A 25,466-nucleotide genomic window follows, 5' to 3' on the forward strand; every position below is an offset into this window, starting at 1 on the left:
CCCTGCAAATGTCCAATATGGAAACATCACTAAGGCTATGGCTACACGACTAGGCTTTTAACGCCACAGCTGTGCTTCTACAGCCGTGCCGCTAAAAGGCACGCAGTGTAGCTGCTGTTTGTTGGCAGGACAGAGCTCTCCAGGAAAAAACTTCCACCCCCAACGAATGGCAGTGGCTTAGTTGGATCTCCTGCCGACAAAGTGCTGTTCACACCGGCGCGTTTCATCAGTAAAATGTTTGTCATTCAGGGGTATGTTTTTTTAATACCCCTGAACGACAAAATTTTTCCAACGAAGTGCCAGTGTAGACAAACCCTGAGAAATGCAACCAAAATCGCATGGCCCCTGGTTAAATGAGCTACCAGTTTTTGGGAACTGTGGTCTGAGCTACCCCATATGCTATCACGGTGCAGGAAGGAATCTATCAGGAATTGTGTGGAATTCACCAGATCCTTCATCTGATCTGCATAAGATACAAAAAGTTGAGGTGGCAAGTCCTTTACAGACAGAATGCCAATGATTGTCTCACACCCAAGGAATAAATACGCTGTTCATCTGCATTTGAGTGAGGCTTAGGAAAAAATACAGGTAGGTATATTGTCTGGTTAAGGTGAAATTGTGACATCATTACTTTTGAAAAACTGAGTACATGGAGACTCCACCATTAAGGCCCACAGCTCATTAAATCTCCTTGTGGAAGTTATAGCAACAAGAAAAGCTGTCTTTTGGCAAAGAGGAAACAGAGAGCAAGTGGTTAGGGACTCAAATGGAGGACCCATGAGGGCAGCCAGTACAGTATTGGAGGAGTCAATAGAAATCTAGCTATCATGGAATTGGAAAATACCAACTTCTCTCGGACTGGAGGATGAAATGCTGAGATCATTGGTAAGCGGACCTTCAATTCGCTGAGTGACAGACTTGAGGACTTAAGATGTAACAGGTAATCCAAAATGTCTTGAATACATGGTAGCATCAGCCAAATTCCCCAAACTAAAGACCAAACGAAAAAACACTTCCACTTAGCCAAATAGGAAGACCTAATAGAAGGTTTTTTACCATTAAATAGGACTTGCCACTGCACTGCTTGCAAACATTGTTCTTCCTCCTCATGCAGCATCCATGCCATTAGGTGCAGACGGCCCAGTGCTGGATGCTGGATCAGATTATAATGTTGTGTCAGCAGGTCAGGAATGAGGGAAGAGATCTGAGAGATTGAATAGACCAGGGGTAGGCAACCTTTCAGAAGTGGTCTGCCGAATCTTCATTTATTCACTCTAATTTAAAGTTTTGTGTGCCAGTAATACATTTTAACGTTTTTAGAAGGTCTCTTTCTATAAGTCTATAATATATAACTAAACTATTGTTGTATGAAAAGTAAATAAGGTTTTTAAAATGTTTAAGAAGCTTCATTTAAAATTAAATTAAAATGCAGAGCCCCCTGGACCGGTGGCCAGGACCCGGGCAGTATGAGTGCCACTGAAAATCAGCTCGCGTGCTGCCTTCGGCACGCGTGCCATAGGTTGCCTGTCCCGGAATAGACAGACTGTGAAGGTCGGAGAACCAACATTGTCTCAGCCAAGCTGGTGCAATGAGTATCAGGTTGGCATGTCCCGGCTTCAGTTTAGGAATGAGTGGTATCGGGGGAAGGCATACATTAGGGCCAATTCTCAATTCAAATGGAAGGCATCAATGAATGAGTTGGTACTGAGATCCACTCGAGAGCAAAACTGACTGCATTTCTTTTTTGTCTTTTGCTGTAAACAGGTCAACTGTCGGAATGCCTCATTCTTTGAAAAGGGACCTCAGCACACTGCTTTTCAGGAACCATTTATGACTCGGAGAAACTCCTATTGAGGTGATCGGACAACCAATTCTGAGCACCTAGTAAGCGTGCAGCTGTGGGAATAATATCTTCCTAGATGCAAAAGTGACAAAACTTTATCGCTTCCTTATAGAGCTGGTTGGAGTGTGCTTCTCCCTGCTTGTTGACATAATACACTGCGGTGATACTGTTGGTAAGTATGTGAACCGCTCTGCCGTCGATCTGAGCCCGAAAGGCCTGCCACGCTTTGTTAACCACTTGAAGCTCCAGGATGCGGATATGTAGGGAAACTTCCTGTTTTGTCCACAAAGCCTGAATTTTCAATTTCTCTAGACTTGCCTCCCAATTTATTGTGGAGGCATCAGTAAATATAGTGCTTGTCAGGGAAGGAAGGGAACACCCTCTCATACATGCTCTGTTCTGCCCATCACTGTAGGGACTCCAGAATCACCAGTGGCACTTGGACAAGCTTATCCAATGAAGGACAACTCGGATGACAGAGCAACTTCAACCATGATTGAAGAGGATGAAGGCACAATCTCACATGCTGGACTATATAAGTGTTAATAGGCCATATGGCTTACTAAACTCAGATGTACATGGACTGTAGTTGAAGTGTGAGATTGGAGGGACAGACACAGGCAACAATTTGTTTGGAAATATTCTTGTGGGAGAAAGATCCTTAAACTCAAAGAGTCTAATAGGGCCCAATAAAGTTTATTTTGTGCATTGGAATTACTGCTGACTTTGTCTTGTTAAAATTCAACCTTAGCCGATCAAAGAGATCCGACATGAACTGGACATGACAGAGGACTTGTTCCTCACTAGCCAATCTTCTACATATGGCAAGATGTGAATTCTCATCCTCCTGAGACAGGCTGCCATTACTGTCATGCATTTAGTAAATACATGTGTGGCTGATAAGAGGGCAAAGGGGAGTATTGTGTAATGGTAATGTTGGCCTGCTACTACGAATCTCAGTAACTTCCTGTGGCTTGGGAAAATTGCCCCATGAAAGTAGGCATACTGAAGATCAAAGGCTGCAAACAGTCATGGTGATCTAATGTGAGGAGAATTGTAGCTAAGGTTACCATGCAGAATCTCATATACACCTCTACCCCGAGATAACGCTGTCCTCGGGAGCCAAAAAAATCTTACCATGTTATAGGTGAAACTGTGTTGTATCGAACTTGCTTTCATCCGCCGGAGCGCGCAGCCCCCCTCACCCCCGGAGCGCTGCTTTACCGTGTTATATCGGGGTAGAGGTGTATTTGTTGAGTCCAGAATAGGTCTCATACTGGACTTGGGGATCAAAAAAAGGTAACCGAGTAGAATCCCTTTCCCCAATGCTGAAGGGGAAGTTCCTCTATGGCTCCAGAAGTGCAGTCTGGATCAGCTATGGGAGCAGTGACTTGTGAGATGGGTCCCTAAAACGGACCAGATAGGGGGGATAGATGGGAAATGGATAACATAACCGCCAATCCCACAGTGCTTAAGACACAGTTGTATGTAGTTATTGTTTCCCAAGCACTGTAGAAGTGGAACAGCGTCTCCAAATGGAGAGGAACTGGTGTAGAAATTGACAACTGGTAAGCTGCCCTTGATACGAGCATCAAATTGACTGCTTATCTAAAGCTGATGGAGGATGGGCAGGCTGGTTGAAATTAGAACCAGAAGGCCTTCTTCTCTGTGATTTATGGTTCTTTCTGTAGAAGTCCTGCTGTCTAGCAGCATAAGCTGACTGCCTGTAACATCACTGGGAATACTGTTGGTATTGATGCTGCTGCCGCCCTCCATAATGCCATCTCTTAATCATGGGTATAAACCCCCAGCGAACATAAAGTAACTTGAGAGTCCTTAAAAGACTGTAGTGTCTCATCCATCTTTTCTGAAAACAAAAAAATAACCATCAAAATGTAGGTCCTCTGCTACACCTCCACTGGACCTTGGGAGCTATGCCAGAGTTCTGTAACTACGAAGCTCTTCTCTGTTACATCTGAGGCCATAATCCTGGAGGAGAAATCTGCCACATCCAGTGTTGACTGCAATGACATCTTTCCCACTAAACGACCTTCAGCCATGAAAACCTTAAATTCTTTCTTGGAGGATTCTGGTAATTTTATCATATTCTGACAACAGTGCCTGCTGATTAGCAATGCGCATTTGTAAAAACAAAGTCAAATACATTTTTCTTCCCATCAAATCCAACTATTTAGACTCTTTTCCTTTAAGCAGTCTCTTAAATATCCTGTCACAATCTCTCATTTGCAGCTGTTACAAGAAGAGAGTGAGAGGCTGGATGTAAGTAGAAGTGCTTGAAACCCTGCATTAGGGACATAACACTGCTCATCAATATGCTTCGTTGTAGGCAGTAAGGAAGCGAGGGCAAGCCACAAAGTCTTTGCAGGTTCCAAAAGCACTTTATTTTAAGGGAAAACTATCCTCCCTGGAGCCAACAACTGGAGAATGTCTACCAACCTACGGGTACTGTCCTGAACAAATTCTGCCTGAATGCAGTAGCCATTCGCCATAGCAGATCTTAATATGACTGAAAGTCATCAGGCACAGAAGAGGAGGAATCTGGTATAGCTGAATCATCCGGTGAAGATGGGGAAGGAGGAAGCAGGGCCAATGGGATCTGCTGTGATTCTGCTTGCTCCTGCAATAATGGCTTAGACTGAACAACCTCCATATGCATTTCCAGTGTAGGTGGGCCAGGAGACAAGACAGCAGGAGAGTTCAGTGACCACAATAAGCCAAAATTCGAGACCTTAAAAATCGAGGGAATCCCAATGGTTCCATGAATGCCACAGAAGAAAGGGATATGGCATTGATGGCCAGTAGAAACTGGGCCAAGAACCACTCTTTCTACTGAGAGAACATATCGATCCTGGTACTGATGTGCTCCCCTGAGATATCAAAGACTTTTGAGCTCAGTGCCTGGACAGAGAAGTGGAAAATGATTCTGAACTTGAATGCAAGGAACCTTCCAAATAGTCCAAAGGGAACAGAGGAGCCACCTCTGGTGGAGCCATCATATGCTCTGACTCATCTGAAGCCCAGTATGTGGGTCGCATTGGTGCCTATGCAGGTAGAGAAGCTGATGCCTTGAGTAGTGGCAGCATCATAGAGGCAGCACTAACACCTGGTACCAGAAAGGATGTTGGTATCAAAGAAGAAGCTGCTACCAAAACTGTAGCTCTGGCCAGCATTGGGGCTATAGAAGCTGACACTGTCTCCGGTGAGAAACACTAAATCGGCACGGACAATGGATGTCTTGGTGCTGATACAGGAACTTATATTGTCTGTGCAGTCTGGATTTTAAGTGGTGCCAGAGATGATACCTGCAATAGCCCATTTTCTGGGGCAATCAAACCAGATGGTCCCAGGACCACAGAAGACACCACCACAGCTGATGACTCCTATATCACAGATGAGTCCAGCACAGAAAGGGAGAGTAAATCTCTGTCAGCTTGATAAGGCTGTGGACTCGATATGGTTGGTGCTAAGAGCAACATGGTCGATACCAGACTCAATAGCCGCCCCCACAAATGGTACCAGAGTCAATGGTATGGTGCTGGAATGATCTCACCTTGGTACCAGCAAGTGGATAGAGAGCCCTGCTCTATTCTGAGTACTCAAGGAAACCCAGTGCCAGTCAGCACTCCTCTTAGAAGAGGAAACATCTCCCCAAGTCTTGGAGTGACTGTGGTCAGTTTTATGAGCCTTCTTTCTTGGAGGAGGAGACGAAAGAACAGTCTTCTCCTTGAAGAGTCAGAGTTTCCTGGCAGCACCGAAGCTCACTGAGGGGCCAGACAATCTAATCCCAGGGTTATAACAGGCCTCATGACTCACTCCATAAGATGCAGCTTCAGATGTAAGTCTCTAGCCACTTGCATCACCTTTTTGAAGGGCAGGCAAATTGAGTACTTTTAATATGCCCCACTCCTAGGAACAATAAGCACAGAATATGGGGATTACTACTGGGGACAGCTACTCCACAGGAGGGGAGGTGCTTGAAACCTGGTGAAGACATTGGACCAGAGAAAAACCAACTACGTAACTACTAAACTAAGTAATCTAATGCTAAGGGTACTACTACCACCACCTATAACTAACTAAGCATATACAAAATACCAAGAGAAATCTTTCTGGTGTAACAACCAATACGTGAGGTATATACCACATGGAAGAAACAGTTAACTACCTTTCTGTAACTGTTGTTCTTTGAGACGTGTTGCACCTGTCCTTTCCACTGTAGAGATTTGTGCACCCCATGCACAGTTGTCGGATGTCTTTTTCCCTAAGCAATACACATCAGGGCAGCTTGAGGGCCCTCTGCTGTAGCGTGCCACTGCATGTTGGTATATGGGGGTGGAGCCACACCCAATCCTCTCACTTGCTTTTTACCAGATAGACATTGATAAGGGTGGGGAAGGAGGGCAGGTCATGGAATGGACATGTGCAACACATCTTGAAGAACAGTTATGGAAACATAGATAACCATTTCTTCTTTGAGTGATTGCACATATCCATTCCACTGTAGGTGATTCACAAGCAGATTAACTTGGAGGTGTGCTTGGAGTCTACTTGAGCAGAGACTGGAGAAGAACACATTCAAAAGAAGTACTGTCCTGAACTTACTGGCTATAGCATACTGAGAAGCAAACGAGTGCACTGATGACCAAGTTGCCGCTCTGCAAATGCCCATAATAGGTACTTGCACTAGAAAAGCTGCTGATGCTGCATGCACCCTCGTTGAATGTGCCAACACTCTCGCGGTGAAGTAACACTAGCCAACAGGTAGCACTAATGAATGCATGAAGAAACCCAGGATGAAATTTTCTGAGGGGAAACCAGATGGCCTTTCACTCTGTCTGCTATTACAACACAGAGCTGTGTTGAGGACATAAAGGACTTAGTGCAGTCCAGATAGAAAACTAAAGTTCTTTTCACTTCTAATGAATGCAAGTTTTTCTTCAACTCTCTGAGCGTGAGGCTTTGGAAAGAAAGTCGGCAAATGAACTGCCTGGTTATGGCAAAAATTGGAGACCATCTTTGTTAGGAATTTAGGATGAGGGTGGAGATAAACTTTAAACTTGTGGAAAACTGCATAAAAAGGACTTGACACCAGGGCTGTCAACTCTCCTCTCTCCTCGTTGAGATAACTGCAATTAAAAAATAATCTTTGCAGAAAGATTGAGCAGAGAGCAAATTGCAAGAGGTTCAAAAGTGGCACCATTAATTTTGCCAACATGAAAGAGAAAAGTACTGGACCCACTGTTTAATTTAGAACTGCTACATCTTCAAAGTTGAAAGTGAAACTATAAAATACACTATAAATGGAGCTGAGAGGAGTGAAACAGTTGCACAAAAATAAAGCTGTATCTATCATGCCAATGAGTGAACAAATTTAATATAAATTTCAGACATTTACAAATTTAGTCTCCAAACCTATACTGTCACCCATGCGAATAAATTGTTGAAGCCAAATGGAACCCACTGAAGTCAACAGGGCTCTGCAAGGGCACAGAAATTGTTAAGGGCAGATGACAATGCAGGGCTAGGATCTTACAAGAGCATTACAAGTGTTTACTCCATTAAGTACCTATTAAACTTCCAAAATAATTTACAAATGGTTAAAGTGTCTTGTTTAAAAATTAAAGTTTCTATGAAATATAAATGTATTACAGATTAAAAAAATTCTGTCTGCAAACTTGGTAAAAATAACTACTGTAGAGACACTCCAATTAAGACATTAGAACAGAATAGTACTTTACTTTGTCATACCAGAAGGTAAGTCAGTTGACTAAATTTTAGCCCGACAAAGTTAAGATTACACACTTGTGTAGGAAATAAGTCTACTTACAACTGAATCTGCATCTGGACATTCCCTGTAAAAAAAATAGAGAAAAAATGTGTAACTATCAAAAATGCACAGATAGAGAAGTATTTTTTAATACAATTTTGGAATCTCCTTTAGTAGTTTTTAATTTGCTTACAACCCATCCCTTTGCACACAACTCCTAAAAAGCAACATTAACATTGTTTTATTTGACTGACTAATATTAATTAAGTGAATTCTCTTTATTCAGCTGCAAAGAAAATAAAGTAACTGAAGGTTTAAGCTGAGTCCACCAAAGCAAGGAAATTCACATAAATGCTGAAAATCAAAGCTGACATTCCAGCCTTAACTCACGCCATGGTGCAAAAAAGAAAAAAATATAATGGAATGAGTTAAGGCAGGAATGCCAGCCTGGATTTTAAGTTATATCTGTGAATTCCCACATTGTTCTGGGTTTAAGGAAAATGTTTAACAATTTTGTGTAGATTTATGTAATTTGAGAGTATCAGGTCTATGCAGATGATGTGCACATGCAGAAAAACCCTGTCAACAATACTAATGAAACTGTCCATATAAAAAAATTCACTCACTTGGACAATAACCTGTTCTAGAAACAATTATGACTAGGCTAATGGAGTTTAGCGTTTCTCTCTTCCATAATTTCACTCTTTTAGATCATGTCCAAGAACCGTGTGGGCCTTGGAGTCATAAATAGACTTGAGTTGCATTATAAGAACTGGTCCATATACCAACAAGTAATAAGACAGATCACCACCACAAAGGCTCACTAAAAAAAATAAAATAAAAATCACCTCTTCAAGAATAAAAAGTTTCCAAAAAAGCACTTGGTAGGTGTTTAGTATTTGTGAATGCTTGCTATGGGATTGTAAACAGATTCCGTTGTAGTTTCTGGATTCAAACAGTAATGTTTTCAAAAATGAAAGTCAGTCCAAGTGACCAGACATGAAATTCTCCAAGACAACTGATAAATGCAAGCTGGAGCTACTCTTAACTAAACACCTGAATATGGAATCAGTACACAGGCCTTCTGTAACCTGCACCATCAAAAATCAAATAGGAAATGCCACTGTAAATGAATATTTTGTTAATTATTTCTTAAAGACAGCTGTATTTATGACAAATAGAAAGAATAATAAAATTGATAACAGACGTATCTTTGATAGGCCAAACAGTTAATTCAGATATCCAACCTATAGATAATCTCTTCATGAATGACGGAAAAAAACTTGCAAAGAAACTGAACCATTAATGTGGAATTCCAATATCACCTTAAGAAAGAACTTAGAATGAGGTGTCTTTCTAAAAAGAACACAGGAATACAGGGTCTGCGTACAAGTTTTTAATTCACGTACATTTTACCTCTTTGTTGGCCTAGCTAAGGTAGCAGCATCAGGCAAGACTATTTTAAAAAAAGAAAGTGCAAGTGATAGCTCAAATGGAAGGCTCACCTGATTTCTCCCATGTGCCTCAAGACATGAGAACTAAGTTTTACAACATTTGATATTAAAAAAAAAAAAAATCACCTGAACTATACAAACAAAAGATGATCCATAAACAAGAAGGATTAGAAACTACTGGAAGCAAACTAGAATGAAGATTCATACAAAATCAATGAGCATATATTAAATGGGTTAAAATCTGATTGATAGATCTCAAAACGAAAGTGTAAATGGGGAATCATCATACAGTGAGGGCAGCTCTGTGAGGTCTCACAGGGCTATGTTCTTGGCCCAATACTATTCAATATCTTCCTTAATGAGCTAGAAGAAAACAAAATCATTGCTGGTAAAGTTTATAGAGGATACAAAAATTGGTAGAGTGGTAAATAATGATAAGCACAGGTCAGTTCAACAGAATTATCTGAGATTGCATGGTAAGATGGGCTCACAAGAACATGTGTTTTAATAAAGGTAAATATAAGGTCACAAAACTAGGAACCAAAATTGGAGGTTACATTTGCAGGATGGAAGACTGTATTTTGGAAATCAGTAACTCAGAAAAAGACGTAGGCATCATGCTGGATAACCAACTAAAGAGCAATGTGGTGGCTAAGAAAGCAGATGCAATGTTTGGATGTATAAGTAGGGGAACAGAGAGTAGAATTAGGGAGGTGTTATTTTCATGGCTGTCAAGGTTCCTTCCCCACTCTGAACTTTAGGGTACAGATGTGGGGACCTGCATGAGAAGCTCTAAGCTCAATTAACAGCTTAGATCTGGTCTGGCTGCCACCACTCCCAAGCACTAATTCCCTTCCCTGGGTAGCCTTGAGAGACTTCACCAATTTCCTGGTGAACACAGATCCAAACCACTTGGATCTTAAAACAAGGAGAAATTAACCATCCCCCCTCCTTTCTCCCACCAACTCCTGGTGGATCCAGATCCAACCCCTTGGATCTAAAAACAAGGAAAAATCAATCAGGTTATTAAAAAAGGCTTTTAATTAAAGAAAAGAAAGGTAAAAGAAAACCCTCTGGGAGAGATTAGCATACCAGCTACTCTCACAGACAACAGATTCCAAACACAGAGGATGTTCCCCTGGGCAAAAACTTACACAAAAAATACCCAAATACCCAATTTGACTATTCCTCTAATTGCACAAGACAGGTTACAAAGAAATAAACATAAACCTATTTATTTCCTTCACTAATACTCACTACTTAATAAGAGGCTGAATTCTGGAGCTTTCCCACCCCAGTCCAAAGTGAAAACAGACAAAGGGAACTTCACTCCTTCCTTTTGAATCTTGCCCTCCCATGGGTTCCTCTGGTCAGGTGTCAGCTAGGCTAGGTGAACTTCTTAACCCTTTACAGATAAAAGAGGCATTAATCCTTAACTATCTGTTTATGACAATGGCATAGAGCATTACCGAGACCATTACTGGAATACCATTTTCCAGTTCTGGTGTCCACGGTGTAAAAAGGACTTGATAAATTGGAAAGGGTTCAGAAAAGTGCCACAAGAATGACATGAGGTCTGGAAAAAGCTGCCTTACAGTGAAAGGCCAAAGAAGCTCAATCTGTTTATCTGAACAAAGAGATTAGAGGTGATTCGAAGAGAAGATTTCTGATAGTACAGATCTCTTTAATCTAGCAGACAAAGGCATAAAGACACAACAAGATCCAATGGTTAGAAGCTGAAACTAGACAAATACAGACTAGGAATATGACACTGTAAAAAAAAAAAAAAAGAAGAAAAGAATGATGGCAATTAACCACTGGATTAATCACCACTTTAGAAATACAATTTATTTCCAGGATATGCAGTGGATTCTCCATCACTTGAAATCTACATAAAAACTGGTTGTCTTGCTAATGGCTTTGATGCAGGAATCACCAGTGAAAAATCTATTGCCTGTGTTATGTTGGAGGTCAAACTAGAGGACAGTAATGGTCCCTTCTGACCTCATACTCAAATTATGTAGTTAAAAATTATGTAATTCTAGTCCTCAAGGAAACCATAGATTTCAATGCCAATAGGAGAGCAGGAAATAAGGGGTTTAAAAGGACTGAATAAGCTAAATGTCATCTTCTAAGTTCTGCCTACTGTCCTTCGACAGGCTTCTTAAATGGAGAAGCAGATTGAAGTTTCCAACAGTTGACTCTGGTGAGGCTGGAAAGAGATGTCACATTCAGGGTATGTCTACACTACGAAATTAGGTCGATTTTATAGAAGTTGATTTTTAGAAATTGATTTTATACAGTCGATTGCGTATGTTCACACTAAGCGCATTAAGTCGGCGGAGTGAGTCCTCACTACCATGGCTAGCATTGACTTAAAGGAGCGGTGCATGGTGGGTAGCTATCCCACAGTTCCCGCAGTCTCTGCCGCCCATTGAAATTCTGGGTTAAGCTCCCAATACCTGATGGGGCAAAAACATTGTCCCGGGTGGTTTTGGGTACGTCGTCAGTTGCCCCTCCCTCCATGAAAGCAATGGCAGACAATCGTTTTGCGCCTTTTTTCCTGAGTTACCCGTGCAGACGCCATACCATGGCAAGCATGGAGCCCGCTCAGCTCACCGTCATCGCTGCTGTTGTGGGCAAGTCTAATGTGGGGGCTACTGTGATCCAAGTAGCTAATGCAATCATTGACGTTCTGTTATCAAGGGTACTGACTCTGGGAAATGTGCGGGCCTTTTTAGATTTTAGGTACATCATATTCCTGTCCTTTGTCGCTGGTGAAGAAGTCTTGCAGCTGTACATTCCAGTCCAGTCGGCACTGCAACACCCCATAGCACTTCTGTGGTTGACACATGTAACAGCTCTAGGGCTCTTGCTCTTTTGTCTTGGCCAAGGTATCTTACCCTACCCGGACCTCCAAGCATTCGACACAGAAGCACCTGCAGCAGCTGGCATTGTTACACAGCAGCAGCTCCTTGCCTTCACAGCAGATGGTGCAGTAGGACTGCTAATCGTCGTCATTCACCGCTTCTGCTGCAACTCTGCTCCCCTGCTCCCCAGCAATGAGCTTGGGGGATCCGTACTGGTCCTCCTGGGTGCTGCTGGCAGCAGACAGTGCAGTAGGACTGGTAACTGTCCTTGTCAGACATGTAATGTGGCCGGGGGTTCTGGGAACGTCTTCCCTGCCCAGCTCCTAGCAACCTCCAGGGCATGGTGTACGGCTCCATCACTTCCCCTGCAACTCTGCTCTCCTGCTCCCCAGCGACGAGCTCGGGGGATCCGATCGTTCATGAAGCCTGGACAGTAGTAAGGAGCAGTTCAACTATAGGCTGAGCAAGTGCAAATGGTGATAGAATGTGCCTTTGGACGTTTAAAAGCTCACTGGTGCTGTTCGTCAGACCTCAGCGCAACCAACATTCCCATTGTTATTGCTGCTTGCTATGTGTTCCATAATATCTGAGAGAGTAAGGGGGAGACGTTTATGGCGGGGTGGGAGGTTGAGGCAAATCGCCTGGCGTCCGATTTTGAGCAGCCAGACACCAGGGCGATTAGAAGAGCACAGCAAGTTGCGCTGTGCACAGAGGCTTTGAAAACCAGTTTCATGACTGGCCAGGCTTCGGTGTGACAGTTGTGTGTGTTTCTCCTTGATGCAAACCCGCCCCTTTTGTTGATTTTAATTCCCTGTAAGCCAACCACCCTCCCCCTTTGAAATAAAGTAACTATTGTTTTGAAACCATGCATTCTTTCTTAATTAAAAAAAAAAAAAGAGAGAGAACGGACAAGGTAGCCTGGGTGGGGTGGGGGGAGGAAGGAAGGATAAGGCCACATTGCTTATTGTAGCCACACAAAAAATCAAACTGTTTGAATGACAGCCTTCTGTTGCTTGGCCATCCTCTGGAGTGGAGTGGCTGGGCCGGAGCCTCCCCCGCCGCATTCTTGGGCATCTGGGTGAGGAGACTATGGAAATGGGGAGGAGGGTAGGCAGTTATATAGTGGATGCAGTGGGGGTCTATGCTCTTGTTGGCTTTCCTGCAGCTCCAACAGACGCTTCATAATGTCCGTTTGCTACCCCATTAGCCTCAGCATCACGTCCTGCCTCCGCTCTTCGCGCTCACTTAATTCTTTCCAGGCCTCTGCCACTGAATGCTTCCATGCATTAAGCTGTGCCCTATCAGTGCGAGAGGACTGCATGAGCTCGGAAAACATGTCATCGTGAGTGCGTTTTTTCCACCTTCTAATCTGCAATATCCTCAGGGACGGAGATGATAGGGGGAATGTAGAAACATTCTACGCTCTACGATTCTGGGGGGACTGCATGGTCACCTGTGCTGCTGAGTTCGCCACGCTGACCAAACAGGTAATGAAATTTAAAAGTTCCCGGGGCTTTTCCTATGTACCTGGCTAGTGCATCAGAGTTCAAAGTGCTGTCCAGAGCAGTCACAATGGAGCACTCTGGGATAGCTCCCGGAGGCCAATATCATTGAATTGCATCCGCACTACCCCAAATTCGACCCAGCAAAGTCGATTTTAGCGCTACTCCCCTCACCGGGGAGGAGTACAGAAGTTGATTTTAAGAGCCCTTTAGGTCGACAGAACGGGGTTGGTTGTGGGGACGCATTCATTTTTAAATCGACCTAACGCGGCTAAATTCAACCTAACCCCCATACCATAGACCAGGCCTCAGAAACCTGCTTAGGAGCTTTTGGGAGGCTCAGATATAGGGTGACCAGATGTCCTGATTTTATAGGGACAGTCCCGATTTTTGGGTCTTTTTCTTATATAGGCTGCTATTACACCCCACCCCCGTCCCGATTTTTCACACTTGCTGTCTGGTCACCCTACTCAGATAAGAAGACTGTTCACCATCAAATTAGGCCTGAATAAAGACTGGGAGTGGCTGGGTCACTACAAAAAATAATTTTCCCTCTTTTGATATTCACCCCTTCTTGTCAACTGTTGAGAATGGCCATATCCACCCTAATTGAATTGGCCTCATTAGCACTGATACCCCACTTGGTAAGGCAACTCCCACCTTTTCATGTGCTGTATATTTATACCTGCTTACTGTATTTTCTACTCCATGCATCTGATGAAGTGGGTTATAGCCCACAAAAGCTTATGCCCAAATAAATTTGTTAGTCTCTAAGGTCCACAAGGATTCCTCATTGTTTTTTCAAGGGAATGAGATTCCTGGTTTGAGAACAAGCTAACTTAACAATTGAGTAATATGAAATCTGAGATTAGTTTGAGTAATAAACCATAGTTAAGGTCAAAATATAATTCTATTGGCAAAAAATTCAAGGAGGGTTAATAACTACAGAACTTGGGTAACCCCATTCACACAAGAAAGCTAAATGGAATCAAAATGGCTACTTTACAAGAAAGTAGATGAAAGGAAGGCACAACATATGTTGGCAACAATTTTACATATGTCTGGTTGTACATAAAATTTTCATCTACTTGCTCTGTCAACATTTTTTAAACTGTGAAGAATTTTTGTCTAAAAAGGCTTGGGGTTTTTTGCTTATAAACACACAGCAAATATTTATGAATTCAAATTTTTTCAAAAGAAAATTCCTTGTCTCATTCCAAAATAAAATTTTATTTTCCTATACTTCTAGAAACTTCACATGCCAAACACTTTGAAATGTACGAGTTATAATTATCTCATACTTAAAGGGATATCGCCAACTTGAATTTTTTTAAAATGCACTTTCTGATAGAACATCCTTTAATTCCTCATATTGATAAAACAATTCCCTTGAAAAAAAGTTTAAAGGTTATTCTGCTCTTCTCTTGTTGCTTATAAGGGTCTTTTCAGAAAGAGAGAAACTAAGGCCCTGATCCTGCAAATACTTAGGCACACACACCTTTACTCAAGTGTGTAGAACCACTGACTTATATGGAACTACTCTAGTGAGTAAAGTTACTCAGGTGCTTAACGATTTGTAGGACAAAGATGTCTAACTACCTATGCAGAGCACACAATGAAACACACAAAGTACTGTCAAATGCACAAAATAAACAAAACAAAATCTTTCCCCCACTAACTTCTTTCAGTTACAGTAATCCTAGGTGTGTTACTTGCATCTAAAAGAGGAACACATTTTTCAGGGGAAAAGATCCTTTTCAAGTTAATGGTGTGCCTTTAAACATCACTTGTAAAATTATTTCTTGTCACAAACATTAGCTAAATATTTATCTCCACAATTACGCTGTTTCATTTTCATTTAGGACTGAATGCTCCGGGTTTGAAATCTACTTACACAGATTCTGCATCTTTTTCTTTCTTAATTATTCCTGATAAACCAAATGCCTTTCTTTTCCTTGGTTTGATCCCTACAGAACAAATATTTATCATTAGAAGACCACCAAGATGAATTTATATTTAACAATATAGATAATACATTTATGAACACAATACTCTGTATAACATTTATGTCCACCTTCAATGCTTTATTTTCAATACATGGGTTTTTTTAATGGCTCAGGTTTTTTTTGATTCCCTCTCCCCACTAATTTGGGGGAGAGGGTATGTAAGATTTACAGTTGATTTGATAGATACTGCTCAATGAATCCATAATCTTATATTATTTACACCAATGCAAGACGGTGGACATTTCAGAGAGAATGGGTAAAACTGACAATACAGCATTAAATGTCATGAAGATTCCTCTACCAAAAAAAAAAAGCTTTATAAAATAAGAAGACACCACTGAGTCTTATTGTAGTTTTCTATATTGAATTAATAAAGGATCACATGCATGGAATGGGCAATACCACAGACCATCTAGTCTATTCAACTGCCAAAACCCTAATAACTAGTCCAGGAGGAAAACCAGTCTAACTTCCATGGCAAACCTGGAACTAAATTAGTGGAGTCAAAAGATTTGCAGCATGCTAACAACAAAAAGAGGGAACTGAATAAAAACTATTCCAAAGGTTAAAGTCCTTTGTATCATAACATTAAATACATTCTGCATAGTAAAACTGACTTTGAATTGTACATGATACAAGCATATTTACTACAAGTTTTATTTTATAATGATCTTATGTGTCAAAATTAGTTTCAATCAGACACCATATCAGACTCATTGCCACGTCTACTCCTCTCCTGGATTTATGCTGAAGCAAATCTGACTACTATTTCCGCAGATCTGAAAATAGGGGACTGACTACATGCCTCCACGAACAGCTAGGTAGGATGCAAAACTATGCCTTTTATTCCAGTCTTCCCAAATATCCTCTTAATTGAAGCAAGCTGTGTTTTTAGGAAGGCAGTTTTATAATCTGGATATCTGGAACAGTAAGTCAACGACTGTTCTGAGAGTTTGAAAACAACGTTACAAAATGACAATGTTCCCCTTACTAATAGCACATTAGGTGCATGGATTCAGCAGAGGGATTTCCCAGCTGAGAAAACTAGAGTTCTTTTAATCAGGAAGCTACAATTCAGCGAATTATAAAATAAAAAGGACGCAGACTGATGGAATCCCTCCCCTCTGAAGAAATAATAATTCTTCAGTGTATGATCTGATCTTCATTTTCCTTCTAGTCTATTTCAGAAAGCACTCTCTTTCTTGTCCCTTATCAAACTAAAAACCATTACTATTGTGGTGTGAGACTATAGTTCTCAAAATGGTACTTCTCTGATCAATTGTCCTTCCATTGTAGTTTTGGCAACTTACTTTAACACTTGTTAAGTTTTCCTATAATTTGAGGTCCAATATTCTAGAAACAAAGGGCCAGATCAGGGATCACAACCAAATGGTTATGGATGAAAGTACAGCTGCTTATGAGAAACATTTTGATCCCTTGGCAATTGTACAGTAAGACTGTAAAATAGTGGTATTGGATGTTTTCTTGAACAAATATTTAAAAATGTTTAAAAAAATGCATTACTCAAAAATATCCATTACTTATTAGCCTTTCAAATGATTTAAAAGTAGAGTAACAGTTTTATTTAATATCAAGTATTAGGGGGTAGCCGTGTTAGTCTGTATCCACAAAAACAATAAGGAGTCCGGTGGCACCTTAAAGACACACAGATTTATTTGGGCATAAGCTTTCCTGGGTAAAAAACCTCACTTCTTCAAATGCATCTTTAGTCTTTAAGGTGCCACCGGACTCCTTGTAGTTTTATTTAATGTGTTGAATACCTTTCATAACCTGGGTTCCATTTTTTAATTTACACACACGTCATTTAAAAAAATATCTATCTATATAGATATACCTTAAGCAGACATTTAAGAAATTATGCAACAACTTTACTGCAGGAACTCACCTTCAACTGCACTAGCTGTGTTGCATTCTTCAAATTCGATAAGGCCTTAAAGGAAGAACATTGAAAATTAATATTAATCTAACTTAGCTATTAGTTTTAATTTTAAAAAGACATTTTCTGAGGTGTTTTGAAAGTGGCATCTTTTTCTTCCAAACAGACTGGACAGTTTAGTTTGCAGTGTTGTTGTAGCTGTGTTGGTCTCAGGGTACTAGAGAGACAAGGTAGATGAGATAATGATGCTACCTAACTCTGGATAGTCTTGTTAAGACCCAGTTTACATCTCAAACACCCCTAGATGCATTGTGATCAGTTAAGTTGCACAGTCATACACATATAATGATGAACATATAATTAAATAATTAACATGATAGTAAGGTTTCAAATTTGAATATTCAGATATCAGGGAAACAATATTACATGGTCAAGATCCATACAGAATGTGTGTGACTACCAATAAGAATATTGCAAGTACAATTTAATGTATGTTACATTCAAAGTAGCTAAGTCAACATTGCGTTTAGGACACCTAACCTTTTACCTTTCATTGACTGTATATTCAAATTTGCAAGCATATTATATTCTATTAATATTAAGCTTTTAATGTTTTTTAAAGAGAAATGCAAAGAAAAGTCAAAATGGGAAAGACAGACATGGCTCCAGCACTACAATGGCATACAAATCTGTTTTAATCAAGTTTATTCTTCTCTATTTTTCCCAGTTTATTTTGTGCATTTGACAGCTCCTTGTTTGTAGTTAGCTCTCCTGTTTACCCAGAAGAGTCAATTATTTTGACGGCAAATAGTTTTGTTTGGGTTTATACTGCAAGAGCAGAGAGAAAAATATTTTTAAAAATAGAGAAAAGATTGTAAAAATGACAAAAATACCAGAAGGCATCAGGACAGGTGCAATACTTAAATTACCTGTAAACTCATTGTTTGAAACAGAGTATAGATTTCAAGTGGTCAGTATCGTTTTAACAATGGTGTTCACTGTCCTGGACGCTACACTTTAGACACTGAGGGTATATATACGCTGCAATGTAAGCCTGTGCCTGAGGCCACCCTCCTTGCATCTAACACTGCTAACCAGGGCACAGACCCCGGGTCCCAGGACCCTGCAGGGCTGAAAGGTCCAAGCTCTAATTAAGCCAGGACCCAGGACCTATTGCTTTACAAGGTAGACAAAGTCCGGCATGACTCGGGTCCTGGGAGTCTGCCAGAAGTATCTCACAATTCCATGGAAAACTTCCTTATTCCTCTCTATCCTAACAGTGTGCCACCCATTGTATTGAAAATGGAAGCTGCCCTCACCACCTTTGCAAACTGCAGCAACTCAGGTCAGCGTTAATCCATTCTCTTCTGATCACTGATCTGCAAGCACACTATCAGAGAGCCTCTTGGGTTTACAATGGAGAATGAACTGATCAAGACTTTCGCAAAGTGAAGTGCAAAGTGAAGTGCTTCCTGGTCAAGTGCAGGGCAGGAAGTAAAGCTTTCGCACAGTGCACCACAGTCCCTAGAGATAAAGTGGCCACATTTCAGGGAAGGGACGGGCACATGCTAGGGACTCTGGGATTTGGTTACTTTGACTTGGGTCTGCACACTTTGGCGTGGATGCCAGAGCCTTAGGTTTGAGCACAGTTTAGAAAAGTTTTAACACAGCGTTAAAATACAATGTAGATGCTCAAGCCCAGGGTTCCCCAAAATGGGTCAGCTGGTGCAATTTCTATTAACCCTTGGCTTATACTGCAGTGTAGACATGCCCTAAGTTCTTTGGGGGCAGGGACTGTCCCTTCTGTGTGTTTGTACAGTGCCTATTACCATGGGCCCAACCTCTGTATGTGTCTACGAACACACACATGATATTTATATTATGTGTAAAGTAGCAAAAGTATTGTTTTCAAATCCCATACTCAAACCAAATAACTTTTTTTTCTTCAGACTTTAAAATAAATTACCACTTTTAGGTAGAGATCCAAGCCTGGATAAACTCAATTACAGTCACTGAAAACAGGGCGTTGGAATGGAAACATTTATACAATCTTAAATACAGAAGTTGTTCCCATTCTCACTAAAAAAAGGCTTTCATAATAAGCAATACTTTGAGACTGCCTTTTTGTGGTATTTTGAGTTTTACTGTGTTAGAAATACAAGAAAGTTGTGCATCTTTCAGAATGTTCTGATCTAGATTAGAAAAAATGCAAAAAAGACTAGTGGTGCTTAAGAGCATTTTTTTTTATCTGTTTTGACTGGTACTCATTACAAAATGAATGAGTCATAATTAAATGAGGACAAGAAGGGGGTGGGGCTAGGGGCCCCACAGGGTCTGCACAGGAGCTAGTGGGGTGACAGCATCGAGCCAGAGTCTGCATGGGGGAGGTTCCCCAACTATCCCCGCAAAAAACCTGTTCCATACTTCTCCCACCCACACCCAACATTTACTCTCCAGGTTTATTCCCAGGCTCCTTCCCTCTCCTTGAGCTCCTCCATTACTCCCTGACTCCCCCAAAACTTTGTACTGCTTCTGAGGGGTGCGAGAATGACATTTCTGTATTGTAGTTTAAATGAATTATTACTCAAAGCTCTGTATTAATATGCCTAGTAGGGAATCTATTGGTAAAAAAAAAAAAAATCCTGAATCTTTTTTGTTGTCCATATTGTTACAGACATACTTGCTGACAGGTATTTTGAAATAAATTACCAAAATTGAAACGGTCATGATTATATTTTGATAAATAAAATATGCAGATTTTGCAGAATTTTAAAATACTGTATTGTATGCAGAATTTTAAATTTTTTGGCACAGAATTCCCCCAGGAGTAAGACAGACATGCTGCAAGTTTCAAGTTTTTTTTAAGCATTATAATATAGAAAATTATACTGTAATTAGAGAAGATATCACACTTCAACACAATTCATTAACAATCCATCACGGTTTCTATATTTTGTCCATCCCAATTACCACCATCTGCCTTTGAAAATTATTTCACAGTCTAATACATCTGATATTTCAATAGACTTAAACATCTATTCTACTCCTGTTTTGGGTATCTTGAGGAGGACTACTTATTATACTAGAATGTACCAAAGTGTATATAGTGCACAAATGGATGCAAGAATAGATAATACTGCTGGAGTACAGCCAGAGGGGTTATAAAAGGATGAAAAACTGAGACCAGATCATCATCCACCAAAACAGATCGCTATCTCCTAAGCAACCAGAGACAGTAGAAGGTGTTATGCATGAACACTGCTATATAGCAGCTTAACATCGATGAGAAATCCAGAAGCACACCTAAATTGTGTACTGGACTAATTGTGTTTGTGCATCTTCAGCCAATAGAGTCTGCACTGTGGCTACAAAAACCTCAAAGTGCTTTCCTCTGTCAACCAACACAACCTTCCTCTTTTTAGGTTCTGCTTCATCCAGACATTCTTCATTCGTGAGCTGATCTCATCTAAGCACGTGGCCAGCTCGATGGCAGTGATTTTGTCATATGTTGCGTAGGCTAGGAAGAGCTGTGAGTCATTTGCATGCACTGGCACGGGAGTCCATATTGTTTCACCTGTTCTTGTAAAGGCGGTATGGAGATGTTGATGTATACGTGTTCACCTGCTCACCATGAAGCAGACAGAAGTCCATATCAACAACTCCACAATATCCAAGGACTGAATAGAGGACAAAGGAAGAAGCTTACTACATAGGGTCACCACAGAAGGCTGAAGTAGTCTCAATATAAATATACTTCTGTTTAGAAGGTGAACTGAGATCCTAGCTGCACAAACTCCATTGCTTATAGAACCCAGTGGTGCACAGGCTAACGCCAATGACCCTAGAAGCCAACGATCTAACAGTGAATATGCATTATCCACTACAGCATCCAAAGGAGAAAAAGTGATTGTTTCTAGGTACAGGATGTAATATTGGTACTGAGAGGGCTAAACCATCTCCTGAAGCAGATTGGCTAGCCAAAGTCTTCAGAATCAGTGCCATAATTGGGCCCTGATCCCTGCTTGGAATCTCTAGGTGCTACTGCAGTACAAATGAATAGGAACATAAGTTCACTGTATTATAATTGAAGAACTGAAATCTCTTTCTTTCTGGCTCCCTTAAGATAAGGAAACGTAATTCATGTCAATGAGGAGGAACCCTATTCCCCAAGGAACTTGAAATGTGAAATGGCAAAAACATGTTCTCTCATTTATATAATCTAAAGCAATGTGAAAATGAAAGTGGCCAAAATAGAATGTTTGGTAAATGTTTTAAGTGTCGTTGTTTTTTTTTTTTGGCGCAACACCAAATGTTAAGAAAATTAACTGCAGACACTCTCTCTCTCATTTTTGAATATGGATATCTCTATCAATTATAAATATACTTTTTTCCTAAATAGACATGTGATTATTCCTCTATGGACTTATGATTTGGCCAGTTAAAGGTTCTAAAATGAAGCTCTTTGAGAGTTATTTCCACACACCAAAAAATCTGTAATCTGCATTTATTTTGGGTTTATTCTGATAACTAACAGTTGAACTAAATTTCACACTTTGCAAAAAGTCCCTGAATAATCTCTCAGTCAGATCAAGCATGGATAGTTTCAGCCTGCAGTCAATGGTTTTACCGAAAAGGGTGGGGGGTGGGGGGGAAGCTTGAATTGAACCCTTCTTAACCCTTGAATTGAACCCTTAACTACAGAAATGCTGCAGTCTATTATTATATGACAAATACACATTAAATTCATGAACATAATGTATTTAACAATTAAGTCACAAAATGTAAAAGCTACATAACTAGGAGAAATTTAAACTCACCCACATTGCACATACTGTTATGTAGTATTTTAAATTACAGGGAAGTCGCATCTTACGTGGGGGTTAGGTTCTGAAGTCAGCGCATAAGGCGAAAATCGCGTATAATCAAACACTCATTGAGTGGAATGGTGGGCGGAATCACCTGCACTACAGGTACAGTATTTAAATTGTTATTTTTCTCTTTGTTTTGCCGAGCGCGTATAGTTAAAATCGCGTAAGTTAAATGCGCCTATGATGCCACTCCATTGTATTAATTAAGCTGTTAAATGTTTATATTTATTTTTTATATTAATTATAGGTGAATTTTATTTTATTAGGAAACAGTTACTTACATTTCTTGAATTTTTTAAAATTTACAATAGTAACATTGTATTAATTATTCTGTTTCATTAAAAAAAAAAACAAAGATATTAATCGCTACTAACCAGTGTGCTAAATTTCTGCAATTGCTCAAAGTAAAAAAAAATATATATACACTGATATAATTCTGGAATGTAATTGTAATATAAGTGCACACTCACCTAATTAATAAACACTACATGTCTAAAATACTCCATAATGATGTAGCCTGTAAACTAAACAGAAATGATGTACCACAAATGGCCTAAAGTATATTGGAAATTTCTTATGTCTTTCTTTCTAAATACAAATCAGGAGTCTATTACCCAATGAATGCTATCAACATAGATCATTTCAATTTTTTAAAAAAGTCTACTGAAGAAGTTATCACATAGGCCTATTCTAGCTGAGAAGCATGTAGATAATACCATGATGCACACTGTGGAAAAAAGAGTAACAAGGAAAGAAAATTTCAGCCAGGCTAAAATAATAATAATTAATAAATATATAGGATTTAAAAAAGCAGAATGAGTTGTTTTTGTAGTTGAAAAATTACAAATGATTTTCCATCAACTTTAAAAAATTTTTGAGGCCACGTCTAGAAAGTTTCAGGTCAAAAGTAAGATATTTGAGAAAATTATGAGCCATTCAAAATAGGTTTATCATGAAAGTCCATATATAATTTAATGAGAATGTTTCAAAAGACACATGCAGGGAAAATTATCACATTTACAATGAGCTAAACTATAGCTCACCACTCTCTCTAACCTTCAAAGCAGAAGGATGAGACATGTAAAGTTTCAGTGGCCAACCTTGCCATAGAATATGCATCCTAATTATTTTGATATCAGAGGGAGTTTGGATGCATATCCTCTGACAAGGAGAGGGCCTCAAAATATGTAAGCTCTTGAAATTGTGTATAAATTATCCCATCCGCACTTAATCAGAAAAGAGTTTCAAGATAGGGTAATGAAAGCTTCTAGGTATACATTCCAGAAGAATTCCAGATAGGGGACAGTGTGCGAGGCAGATACAGATGTGGGAGAAACAAGCTAATAGGTGTATAAGGCTAGACTAGAGGCATTGATAGCATGGAAAAGACAGGAGCAATACATCAATTAGGCTAGAGCAAATAAGCAGGGAGTGGCTGAGTTGTAAAGGACAAGAAGCTTGAACTTGATACAATGGAAAAGGGGAAGTCAGTAGGATGACTGAAGAGGTAGGATAACATGATCAGAACAATGGACAAATTCTGTTGAAATTAACTAAATACTACTTGTAATAAATAAATTAATAAGCCACAGTAAGTGGCTTCAACTCATGACATCACTCCTAGAATAATCAGAGTATCTACTGCCTGTCCTCTAGCTAGAAAAGGTGTGTGAAAGCATGGAGTTTTGTGACACTTCAAAAAGATAGAGAAGGCTGGCCAAAGATACTGCAATATTAATCTCACTCTAAAACTGCCAGGTCAGCTCTGTTCTTTGAAACAATAATGCTCAATAGTGGTATATAAATCTGCAACTGCTATGATGTATGTATAATTTACTTTTTGATTCCTGAATGGAAAAGGAAATAAATGATGTCAATAAAATTCTTTGTCCCTTGTCTAGTGGATACTAGGAATATTTTAAAGAGGATGCATTTCATCTCTGAGGAAGATAAACAGACACAAGGGGTTTTAAATGACAACAATCTTACACTTGCTACCTAATTAATCTATGAAGTGGCACTAATGGCCTTGAACACATTTATGTCTCTTGTCAGCCAGGTTGAACAGGGTGCTACAACATGTCACGAGTATATGCTGTGGGGGAGAGGCTAAACAACAATTTTGGCTAAGACCTCAACTATCGGTTAGTGGGATAGAATCACTTAGACTTAAAAAAAAAAAAAAAAAAAACACACCCCAAAATTAACACACACACACAAGGTAATTCATTAACAAATAAAAGAGGCAAATAATCATTCAAAAACTAATTCAATATTGCTGGCAAAGAAAACATATAATTATATTGTACATTCAAAAATAGCCTTTGAGATCTCTTGTAAGTATACTTTAGACTGGGAAATCCCAACAAGCTAAAAAATTAATCAAAATTGAATAGTCACATTACTTTTTCTACTTAAAATTATCTATTCTTTTATGAACTGCATTTCACTTCATTGCAAAAAAAAATTAGCTTTACTTCACAATCAGTTTATATATACATTGATATGCACAAGCATTTTAAAAATTTTCATCAACCTAAAACTTATAAAATTGAAAAAGAAAAAATTGCAAAGCTACTTGTAGTTACCAATGTGATAAGACAATATCCTTGTTTTTGAGAAAACAAGTTTTTTTTTATTTGACATGAAATCATGCATGAAAGGAGGACAATTTTTTAAAAACTGCATATGCCTCTCATGCCGCTTCAAATGGCAGAGCTTTGCGTGCCTGGCTCAGTGCCAGTTGACAGCTCAGCTGGATATCAATGCACATTCTGACCCCCCTTGCAGTGTGTCACTTCTGAATTGTTTTCACAGTAGAAAGTTTATTCAACCTCTCTCTTGAATGCAGTGGACCGACTATCATTCTGCAATTTAATCATAGCAGCACAAGTTATTTTTCTGACAGCACTAAAGCCAGAGAGCAATTCCTAATGAACAGCTTGATACAAGTGGAATTTCGACTGTTTTAGCCTCAATTAATTCTGCTGTCAAAACAAATGACTGCTCTTGGTGCTTAGATGTTAAGCTGGATCACAAAGGTCAATTTTGTGTGTACACAAACACATAAGCAATCTTTTGCTTGCTATCATCTGATGCTATTTCATGCTTATTATCAATAAAAAATTCAAAGTTTTCAAACAGTGACACCAGAAATGCAAAATAAATTTGTCTACAGTAGCATTTTTAACACAACATTCCATTTTAACTACCTGTCTGATGAAAAATGAAAGATAAA

The 25,466-nt window shown here is 39.7% G+C and overlaps 1 protein-coding gene across 19 annotated transcripts in view; it reads right to left on the bottom strand.

The window, feature by feature from the left end:
- FCHO2 (FCH and mu domain containing endocytic adaptor 2) overlaps positions 1-25,466 on the bottom strand; it is a 211,664-nt gene that overhangs the window by 78,520 nt on the left and 107,678 nt on the right. For 18 of the 19 annotated variants that reach the window (XR_010602191.1, XR_010602189.1, XR_010602190.1 and 15 more), the window contains 3 exons: positions 17,370-17,414; positions 15,352-15,424; positions 7,692-7,716 (listed from right to left, as the gene is read on the bottom strand). Coding sequence is in view for 16 of the 19 variants with exons in the window: in XM_065599080.1 (XP_065455152.1) it covers positions 7,692-7,716; positions 15,352-15,424; positions 17,370-17,414 (143 nt within the window). In the remaining 3 variants the exon portion in view is untranslated. Of the gene's footprint in view, positions 1-1,056; positions 7,658-7,691; positions 7,717-15,351; positions 15,425-17,369; positions 17,415-25,466 lie in introns of those variants that run through there. The other variant, XM_065599094.1, reaches the window with a different exon arrangement.

Source organism: Chrysemys picta, chromosome 6 (genome assembly GCF_011386835.1).
Source record: "Chrysemys picta bellii isolate R12L10 chromosome 6, ASM1138683v2, whole genome shotgun sequence".
Taxonomy (NCBI): Eukaryota; Metazoa; Chordata; order Testudines; family Emydidae; genus Chrysemys; species Chrysemys picta.